The 11,724-nt window shown below is 41.4% G+C and overlaps 1 protein-coding gene across 1 annotated transcript; it reads left to right on the forward strand.

The window, feature by feature from the left end:
* The first annotated feature begins 8,831 nt into the window (after positions 1-8,831).
* Positions 8,832-11,715, forward strand: LOC127505191 (otolin-1-like). Its single transcript, XM_051880587.1, has one exon. The coding sequence runs from the start codon at positions 10,093-10,095 to the stop codon at positions 10,891-10,893; it is 801 nt and encodes a 266-aa protein (XP_051736547.1). The 5' UTR covers positions 8,832-10,092; the 3' UTR covers positions 10,894-11,715.
* Positions 11,716-11,724: the final 9 nt, after the last annotated feature.

Below are 11,724 nucleotides of genomic sequence, written 5' to 3' on the forward strand. Positions count from 1 at the left end.
CTCATCTGCTGTCTGTGTCCACATACACCTAGCTACTCATGTACAGCATATGGTTTATCACCAGAGAAATACATTTGTGGTTTATTTATTTATGATTGGTTAAAGATCTAAATTTCACCTGGCATTTCCCTCTTTGTCACTGATATGATCTGTAATTATGCATTTTCAATTACTTATGAGCCTTAGCTTGATGATTAAATTGATTTTATAATGTTTTTATAGCATTCAAGAATAGATAAAAATCCCATTTTAACATTGATCTATATATTGTCGATAGGTATTTATATATACACAAATAGCCTTCATTTTGATTAGCTAAAGCAATTAAATGGATCTTATTTCTGTTGCATAAAGGGTCACGCATTCTTGCTCTCTCTCTCTCTCTCTCTCTCTCTCTCTCTCTCTCTCTCTCTCTCTCGCTAACATGTAATACTCCGTGGAATCTGCATACAATATAGTTATATAATATTGATTGTGAAATAAAAGTGGCCAGCATACACCTCTTATTGGAAACATAAACGAGTCTTAACATCACAATGGGACACACATGCATGTGGAAATGTATACATTGTATCTGTAATGCAGGGTGAACTCAAAAACAAAAGAGAACTGGATCCAATTGCAGTTATTTTATTAAACAGAGTAAAAATAACATAACAAAACAAAACAGGAACTAGAAAATCAGGGAAACAGAATGAGCACCCAAACAAAACACCCAAACATCCAAGCCCCACCTAAGAAGCAGATTCCAGACTCTCCTCAACAAGCAGACACATAAGTCCAGGAGGGAGGTGGAGCAGAGATGGAACACGGGGAGGGATGGAGGGCCAGGACAGTGTGGTGGTACTGGAGACTGAAGAGGATCAAAGAGCCAGGGCGGAAGCGGCAGATGGCCAGGGCAGGTGGGCACAAAGGCGAAGCTGACGGGACTGAAGACCACCTTAGTGGAGCAGGAGGCCACCATGGCACAGCAGTAGACCACCAGGGCGGAGTAGACAGAGCTGAAGACCACCAAGGTGGGGCAGGCTGAGCTGATGACCACCACAGCGCAGCAGGCAGAGTTGGTGACAACCACAGCAGATCAGACGTAATAGAAGACCACCAGGCAGACAGTTCAGGGACAATCTCCATGGTCATGTCAAGGCAGACAGAGAGCTCAGGGATGACCTGCGTAGGGACGACCTCCGTGGTCATGCCAGGGCAGACAAAGAATTCAGAAACAACCTCCTTGGTCATGCCAGAGCAGACAGAGAATTCAGAAGCGGTTGCCGCCACCTCGAGAGGATCAGTAGCAATTCACGTCTTCAAGACGTGAGGCTGGAGACTCTGCCATGAGGGATGTGAGACTGGAGACTGTGGCGTGGTAGCCATGATGGCTGGAGGCTCTGGTGTGGCCGCCATGACGGCTGGAGACTCTGGCGTGGCGGCCTCTGCGGGAGTGCCGTGTTCCTCCTCTGTGACCACAATAAAAACAGAGCCACTCAGCTGTAATGCTAAGATGATGTAGAATTCGAATGTCCAACTAGGATCAGAATTGAGTTGAGCAGCTCAGATATTCAGCTCAGATATTTTAGCCAAATGAGCCAGTTCGATAAAGTCCGTCACACAGTCCTCCAGGCAGCTATCTATTTGACGGACATGCATAATCCTCACTGGTGGGTCCATGTTTGGTGGAGTCTTCTGTAGTTTTTCTTGGCCGTGACCAGACAGGCCGAGGGTTCATGAGCAGACAGCTCCACCTAGGGAGGAGCTGTGGAGGCGTGTGCAGCCCAGGTACATAAGATGGCGACTGCCATTACAGGAAGCGCCGCCGATGGCGGTAGTGTAGTGTCTTTCTGTTTAATAAAAGAAAGATTGCACAGACATGAAAAGTTGGTCTCAAACTTGCAGTTTACTTGCAACAAATGACAAAAATGTACCCTTTTTTCCGTTCCCCTATGTGCTTACGTCACAATCAGATGATGACCAGAAAACATGGAATAGGAGTTATAGGTGAACACTACATCTCTCCCTTTAACTATAGACCATATTGTGTATAACGAGACGAAATGAAAAACCAAAACTAAGATTACGGTCCTTATGTTACCTCAGGCTATCATTTTTAACATGTCTAAATCTGAAGACAAGAACATTTAACAAAACAAATTAATACTTGTGGACCATAAGTGGGAGCATGTTGAAAAAACAACATTTTACATATCATCAATCAGATATCTTGGTGCCCTTCCACTTGGTCTCAGGTAGTATTGAGGGGTATGTGAAAAGTCAGAGTGTTTTAGGTTGGCAAGTACGGTGTCATGTGCTTTGTGGCATATTGTCCTGAGACACATCTGAATTTTAAACTTGTCCTCTGACGTCATCTTCGTCATCAGAGGTTTTGTTCTGCTCGACCGTGAGATGAGATGGGAGTCTTTTGAAGAATGAGGAATTTCTTGTAATGCATCTTCCTGAATGACTTGCCGTCACCATTGACCCTTTGACCTTAATTACTTTGTAGGGTTTTGTCTCATATGGAGTCATCAACTTTCCTGTCGATGGCTGTCGGCAGAGTACAACTGCTTGTTGATGCACATTTGTCTTTGTTGAGGGTGAGGTTTTTCTCTCTAAGTCTCTTGAATACAGCTTGCAGACAGGCGTTGTGCTCGTCTACTGATTTCCCATAGACTATGATTTCGTCACTCATGTTTTTGATGTTTGGGATGCTGTGAAGGACCTGCTGGAGTGTGTTTTAGAACACTTCGGCAGCGGAACTAATCCTGAAATTCAAACGAGTGTACCTCCAGAGCCCTGCATGAGTCGTGAATTTTATGTATCTGGAATCTGGATGTAGTTCAAACTGATGATACACAGCATTCAGATCCAGTTTTGTGAAGAGTACAGCTCCTTTTAAATTATGTATCAGATCATCTACCGTCGGGATGATATGACGTTCTCTCTGAATGGCGCAATTGGGCATTCGCATATCCACGCATATGCGCACATTGTCAGGATTTTGGAGTTTTGGTGCTACAACTAGGTGATACCCAGGGTGTCGGACCACTGACTTTTTCAATGATACCTTGTTGTTCAAGCTTTTTGAGTTCTTGTTCTACTTTCTTTCTGATATGGAATGGAATTTGTCTATGTGGTTGCACTGCAGGCTTTACAGACTCATCTATGTATAACTTCACTTGAAAGTCTTTCAGCTTTCCGATGCCTTGAAAGAGGTCTTGATACTCTTCTAGTAATTGATTCACAGTGGGAACTTCAGCTGGTTGGTCAGACACTGTGCTGACTATTTGTAGAATTCCAAGTTCTGTTGTGGTGTTGTAGCTCAGCAGAGAACCAGAGTGACCATCAGTTACACAGAACGTGGTTGCTGAGTCTGTGCTGTTGAAACTGATTCTGGCTTGAAATGTATTATTTACTTTTAGTGGAAGTGGAGTGGAAGAGCCATATGCAAAGTATTTTGCATCAGATGGTTTTAATGCAATATTGCGTTTTACTTTGTGATATGCAGTGTCATCAACAATATTTACGCTTGCACCAGAATCGATGATAATCTTCACGGGCACTCCTGCGATCTCCACTTGTGACTGAGGTTGTTGCGAATGTTGGACTATATGTATGACATATACATAGTCTTCATCCGAACTTGATGCTTCAAGGTGCGTTTTGCATGCTGTATCATCTGTATGCACAGTATTCACTTTTTGTTTCACCTTTTGAAATTTGGGCTTTGCTGGATTTGGGTTATTGGTTGCATTATAAAAATGCTCTTTTCTGCTTGTCCTCCTCGAGATTGAATGCTTGTAGATAGTTATCGAATTGACTTTGCCATTTTTTCCATCACGAGCCGACTGAGCTGAGTTCGGAGTGAAAATCAAAACATAGGAAAATGTGGGAGAGTCGTCATCTCGCAATCAGTGTGATACAAGCAGCAATTTTTTGTTTTGTTTGTGCGTGGCTAACTCACACGTACAGTCTTTTAAATCCGTTCATCACTCGTTGCCAAGTTGTAGGGTCTTTCTGTTTAATAAAAGAAAGATTGCACAGACACGAAAAGTTGGTCTCAAACTTGCAGTTTACTTGCAACACATGACAAAAACGTACCCTTTTTTCCCCTACGTGCTTACATCACAATCAGATGATGTCCAGAAAACATGGAACAGGAGTTATAGGCGAACACTACAGGTAGGACCTCTGGGACCACCAGACTTGGGACCACCAGACTTAGATGAGCTGGGACCACCAGACTCGGATGCACTGGGACCACCGAACTTTGATGCACTGGGACCACCTGGATGCTGGCTGCTCACATCAATATCAGCAGTGGGTTCACCACACTGGACGCCAGTCTTGAATGCCTTGGAACAGCCTTTGTTGCTTTGGGTGTGAGAGATGTGATGGCTGGAGACTCTGGGGGTGTAGGGAACAGCACATTCCAGGGCCCAGTTTATGGCCGGGCCCCTCTCTGTCCGTAACAGTGGACAAAGGTTTGCTACATTTTGATTGGATCTTGGTAGACTAACACAAACAAACTGTCCAACGCCATCAGATAAAGATGTAAGGACAACATCCAGACACCTCTTAGAGGGCAAGAAGAAGACCTCTTGTACCAAGCCTGGGAAGGACAGGACTTCTCATTGGTCCACATGCAGTTTCTGCCCTTCACCCATTTAGAGACTACTTCATAAGGTTAGCCAGAGACTGCCATAAAAATTCCTCAGGACCTCAGCAGCAGTGGGTGAAACAAAGAGATATCACAGTGATCCATCCAAATCCATTCATAACTATGTTTGGAAAACTTTAAACTGATGCAAACTACACACATCCATTTCATACTTATTCACAGAAATAAGTATTCTCAGTGACAGCTGTTTGTAGTGCAACATCTGACACAAATTCAGCTGTTAATGTACAATTAAATGAATGCATGACAGTTCAATCTTTTCCCATCATGTTTAGTCTCTATTTGTTTAGAATATTGCCAAATGTATTCTGGTGGTGGTTTGGAAAGTGAGAAATGCATTGGTAAACTTTAAAGACACTGTAAAGACTTTGTGCTTTATGCAAATCAGTTCCACAGGGGAAAGAAGGCTGGGCCACACTGCGTGTGTCCCCTCTGATGCCAGCAGACAATCACAGCACTCGAATGGAGAAGCGCCAAATTGCGATCTCCTCCTTATCGGAAAGCGATAAAGGTACCCTTTCAACAGACACTCCTCGTTCTGAGTCTCCCATCGGATGAGACATAACAGATACACCGTTCTGAGTCTGTCCTGTACGGGGATAGACACTAACAGATATGCTGTTCGGAGTCCCGGCTTGCGAAGCTGAGACACTAACAGATACAACACCGTTCTGAGCCTCTGGTCCATCCAGAGAGACAACAACAGGTCCCACGATCTGAGTCTACAGCCTGTGAGGCAGCAACAGAGACGACCACATTCTGAGCCTCCAGCCTGTGAGGAAAGAGACATTAATAAACACTACGTTCAGAGTTTCCGTCCAGCGAGACAGTAACGTCATTTGCAAAAAGGTTAAGCTCAGGAGAGCAAACCTTCACTCCAAGGTACCTTCGTCGGCGTGTTCCAGATTGTAAAGGATCTTCTGCACCTACGCCAGGGCCTCATCTGCGTGTTCCAGATTTTAGGAACCTTTGGTGCTCCAGGAGATCAGCATCCCACAGAGCTTCGTGTTCAAGACTGTTGAAACAGATTCCGGCTCCTCTCTCCACTGCATTGTCTCCCAGCACAACCAGTGGAAGACATCACTGTCATCGGACTCAACCACGTGGAACGTAAATATCACTTAACCAAACCTCTTTCCAGAGACCTTGGCATTGTTGTATATTATCAGTATATAATTTCTTAATTCCCATTAGATGTAATATAGCTGATGTTAGTTAGTAACAAATAATCTTTCGTTTATTTGTTTAGTGCATAATAAGGTTCTCCACCTTATTATTTTCAGAGAAACAGTTTATCTTTCCATAAGATAACGTAACTCTTCCACAGCCACACTCACCTTAATCACTTGTATTCTATGTATCATATGCACTTTATTCCTTTATCATTCATGGTATTCATTTAGTAGTTGTGTTAGTTATTCTTGTTTATCTTTTGTTTATAAAATTTATTTTATTACATTTGTGTCTTCCTTGTGCTGATAATACAGAAGAGGCTCTACAAGTTAGCAATCTCACCAATCTTTCAGATAAATCAGCTGACCACTTTACATTAATTCTAAGTGAATGAAAGCCCCTGTTGGGAGTGTTCTCATACAGCCAAGGACCTTGACTGGTGCCCTGGACTAGGAAAAGGGGAAAGTAGTCATCTACTCATAATCATACCTTAAGTGATGTGTGATCCAAAAATCACAACGTCAGCGGTGACGTGAGTACCAATCCCTATTTTACTTTGCGTCCTTGGATGGGCAAAAGTAAAATCACATGATGGCAGGAGATTCTGGCGTGGCGGCCATAATGGGTGGAGACCCTGGTGTGATCCTGCGTTCCTCACCACAATAAAAGCAGAGCCACTCAACTGTAATGCTAAGTTGATGTAGAATTCTAATGTCCAATTAGGAGCGGCTCAGTCCCCCACCTCAGTGCATTCAAGCCCAATGGTCCCAAGCCCAGTGGTCTCAGCGCATCCAAGTCTGGGGGTCCAGAGTCCGGTGGTCTCCAGTCTGGTGGTCTCAGCTCTTCCACATCTGGTAGTCCCAAGTCCGGTGGTCCCGGCTGTCCTACCACCATCGTCTGCACTTCCTGTAATGGCAGTTGCCATCTTATGTGTTTGGGCCGCTCACACGTCCACAGCTCCTCCAGAGACAGCGTCGTCCGCTACAGCTCCTCCCAAAGTGGCGGTGTCTGCTCGTGAATCCTCAGTCTGTAAGGTAACGGCCAAGAAAAACTACAAAGGACTACAAAACATGGCGCGGAATAACATAAAAGTTCACACAAGACCAGGGAAACACAAGACAGGAATCATGACAATATCAAGCAGCTTTAATAATTATACACTGCAACAATAATATCTCTGATATCTGTATTCCTATTTACTGTTCAATTTTCCTGTTGCTGTGAAATAACAATCAGTTTAATGAGTTGATGTAAAATCTCATTAATAATAATGTAGAGCTTTATTTATATAAAAAAGATTAGGTGCTTTTATACAGTATCCGTATGATTCACCAGCAAAACCTATGGAATGTCTTGCTAGTGAAGCAGCAGGATCTTTAAGATGGTTAAAAATATAACTTTGCTGGATAAAAAGTTTCAGTAGGCCAGCCATGGATCAAACCAGCACACTGGTAAAGTATCTCATGCTGGGGATATGGTCAAATCAATTTTATAGCTCTTTATCCTTACTATTTGACAGCAGTTGTTTCCTTTGTTTCTATTTTTATTTTTATTCTGAAGAATTGCATTAGAAATTTTGATAAGAAAAGGTTGATATTATATTTACAGTTAATAAAACAATTTTCTTTAGATAAGCAAATTAGCACCTTAGACGTTCACTTACACAGAAACATGCCACTACGGGTGTGGAAATTAGGGCACATAATAGGGTTAGCCATTTATATTGTGATGTCCTTCTTTTTGTTAAGACCTTGTACTAGTGGCTACAGTTTCTAGTGTACTGTTGGATTCATAATGAGTTGTATGAATGAAGCAGACTCAGGTTGCATGAATATGTGGAAAAATGAGCTGTGGCCTTACAATTTTCTTTGTATTAACTAGGTGATGCTAAAAGATAAAAGTGGTGTGATTTGTCTGTTGGAGAGAGCAAATTCTTTGTGTTTTCTTTGTCTGAACACGTTAAAATGAGTTTGTATGTCCTAACATTAACTGTTCTGTAGAGGCTGATGTCAAGGCATGATGAGCTAAAGTTAGTTTCACTCACATACTGAATCACTACAAAGTGAACAAGACTCAATTTTCCTTATTCCTTAGTGTCAAGAATATTAAGTATAAATCAACTTTTATTAATCAACTTTCTCAAACTTCTTGACACTAATGAGAAACGTAATTTAAACTTATTCAGTTACTATACTTGTTTTTGTGGCATCCATTAGACTGTTGCAATACTTTGAAAAATGATCATCAGACTGGTGAGGGAAACTGGGAGCACTTTTACTCACCCATCTTAAAGTTGTGTCTGAATTGGGACAAAAAATGCAATGCTTGCAATGCCAGTCTTTTCAAAAGGATTTTGTTTTCATTCTGAAGCATTTTATCTTAACATCAGCCAGCTCATTTTAGGAACAAGGAAGAGATGAAAACAATGAGGTGGGCTTTTGTTGGTTCACTATTATTTTGATGATCATATTCCAGACATGTTGTCAGTCACTAATAAGGTCATTTTTCGTACAGAAGCCCTATACTATGTTAAGTATAATATGATATTATATCCAGCCCTTCTGCTTTGTTTGCAGGCCTATGGGAGAGGGTCAGGTTCTCAAAGACTGTTGTTTGGTCACCACTTATAAATTGATCAGTGCTTTAGTTGTTTCAGTCCACAAGCGCTTCACCCAGATGATGGGTCAAGACTTCTTCCAAATTGTAAGTATATTTGATTGTTGCACAAAATGAATCGTGACAATATTGCTTTATGTTGTTGTGTTTATTTTTCACTTAAAAAAAAATGGATAGAAGTGATTTTAGAAGTGCTGTTAGCTTGATAAACAAAAGGTGTAATTGGCATTTAAATAAATAATGTATTAAAATAAAAAATATTTAAAAAATGAAATAAGATATATAGAATATGAATAATTTGACAATAACAATTTTACACCCAATGATCTAAATGGATCAATAGATTATTATAAATATCTAGCCTCACGTTTTCCACATTGCTTATGCCTGCATATGCTTTCAAGATTAACAGCTGCTCAGTTGCGGTGCCTTTTTAGTGATCATATCATGCTCCCTCCATCATTTTTTCTCAGATGATAAGAATAATTGCAGGAGTCCTGGTCTCATTAGCTCTCTCATCTGGGATGACTATCGACCGAAGGGGGTTCCTAGTACCTCCACCCCCTGGCTCTCCTGATAGCCCCATTCCTCCTGATGACTACTTTGAGGACTCTGATACACATAACAACCACATACCTATGTATGCCTATGATAATTATCCTTTAGCAAAAGGAGGCAATCCCATAGCCAGAGGAGGTCAGATGATGCAATACAATGACTCATTAAATGGATACCCTTTACCCATGCTACCAATCCTGCCTGAAAGATATCCCATTCTACCGAAACCTCCGTCTGGGAACACAACTCAAGGAACTCGTACTGTGCCTTCAGGACAAAAACCAAACCTTTCGTACTGTGACATGCTCCTCGAGGCACCAGTGCCTCCACCTGCAGATCAAACACCCTGGTTTTGTGTTTGCTCACATTGTAAAGGGGGTCCCAGTGGTCCAAAGGGGGACAAAGGAGATAGGGGACTGCCAGGTTAATAATTTCAACCAATTCTCAGACATCCCCATTGTGTACGTATAATACCACAGTTATTGCAGAGTAGATTATTTATTTTCTTGTCTTAGATCTTCCCGGTAGTCCAGGAATAAAAGGCTTGCCAGAATTTCAAGGTCGCAGAGGGCTTAATGGTCATCAGGGACCAAAGGGTAAATACAGTGACTTTACTTATATTCTAAAGACCCTTTTAACTAACTGTTACTGATACAATCTACTTAATATAGTCACTTATCTGCCTCTGAGAGTGATCTTGGTGACTGAACACAAAACATACTGGAGTGTTTACATTTGATAAGAGGAGCATTGCCTATCATGCTTTCTTTTTTCTTCCGAAAGGCCAAATGGGTGATATTGGTGAAAAAGGAGATCTGGGTCCATTTGGCTTTAAAGGACTCAAAGGACAGAGAGGCCCCAAGGGTAAGTTAGTTAAAATTTTAATTATTTTAATAAAATTAAAAAAAAATAAATAAATACGATTACCAACTTACTATTCTGTGTCAGGTGATAAAGGGGACAGCGGTGTGGATGGAAATCTAGGACAGCAGGGCTCACCTGGTGAGTCAGGACAGTGTCCAGCAATTTGTTACTCAATCCAGGGACCTCCAGGAGAACTTGGTCATCCTGGTATGACAGGGGGAAGGGGACTTCCAGGGTTGGGAGGAAGTCCAGGGTCGAAGGGCCAGAAAGGGGATTGGGGGGATTATGGTCCACATGGAGCTCCAGGTTTAAATGGCCAGAAAGGAGATCAGGGAGAAATGGGTGAGTGTCACTGCAAGGATGGGGTAGACGGTGCAAATGGAATGATCGGAATTCCAGGACTAAATGGTAGTAAAGGGGACATTGGCCAGCAAGGTGCAACAGGGGTAAATGGAGACCAGGGGCAAAAAGGGGATCCTGGGGTAATGGGTGCTCCTGGCCCTTGCTCTCTACCAATTCAGTCTGCTTTTTTAGCGGCACTAAGCAGCAGTTATCCACAGCCAAATTTGCCTATTCCTTTCACTAATGTTTTTTACAACAGAGAATTTAATTTTGACCCCTTTAGAGGCATCTACAGGGCTTCCATCAATGGTACCTATGTCATTAACTACCACTTGGCTGTCTTCAGTAAACTGCTCAAAGTGGGGCTCTTCCACAACTTCAAACCTATCGTCAAAAGTACAGGGTCAATAGATCTTGGAACAACTTCTCAACAGGTGGTCCTGCATCTTACAATGGGTGATGAAGTTTGGCTACAGGTGAGAGATATCGATTCCAATGGTATGTATTCCAATAGTGAGTGCAGCAGTACCTTCTCTGGTTTCCTGCTCTACCCAGACAACTGTGATATGCCAATGTCACGTAATTTACCAGATCCTATAAGCGGAATATACAGCTGGGGTAAACTAGAGGAACCTACTACCACTCGTGCCCCAGATGTCCACCCTTGATGTGACCTAAGCCCAAACACCTCCCTAGCATATTTGGTAAATTCTAAGTAAATTGAACACAGTAGGAGTAATAATAATAAATATTTGGACAGTCAAATATTTAGTCCTTAAGTAAAGCTTTTGAAAGGTAAGCTTCTTAAAGTAATGCACATATCATGTTATATTAAATGGATACTACATTTGTGCAGTATCGGTGAACATTAAAATTCTATTCAAATATGTGTGTTATGGGGGGTATTGCCTGTGCTACCTCACGTTTTCAACATATCATTACAGAAAAAAAAAAAAACGTATTTCCTTTTGTACAAGTGTCTCCTGTTCACCTGCTCATGCAATGCTAATACTGTTGAATTATGTCTGCTGAAATGACAGCAAAACATATGCAAATTTTGTAAGCATGCATTAACAGATGCATCTTTTTAATTAACTTTATACTTATGATGTATAATTAAAATTAATTAAAACTATAAGTTATGATTTTGTTTACATAATGCATGAGAGAGAGAGGATTAAAGCCCAATGCTCAATGAACTTTATCTGAAAGATAGAGAGTAACAAACAAATGTTCGAGATGAGCTGCTCAGCTGCAGTTGATTGAAGCTAATAGAAGCTTAATGTGGTCAATATGGGTATGAAGAGTCATTGTAAACAACAGTAAGCAAGCTAACTGCTGTTACAATAAGATATTAACAGATTAATCCTTGGATCATTGTGCATAGAGAAAATAGATATTTGTGATTTTATTTAGAACAGCCAATTGACAATCAACTTTATCTGAGAAACAATGATATTACATATCGTTATTGAGATTAATATAAAAAAGTATTCAGT

This window comes from Ctenopharyngodon idella, chromosome 2 (assembly GCF_019924925.1).
Source record: "Ctenopharyngodon idella isolate HZGC_01 chromosome 2, HZGC01, whole genome shotgun sequence".
NCBI lineage: Eukaryota > Metazoa > Chordata > Actinopteri > Cypriniformes > Xenocyprididae > Ctenopharyngodon > Ctenopharyngodon idella.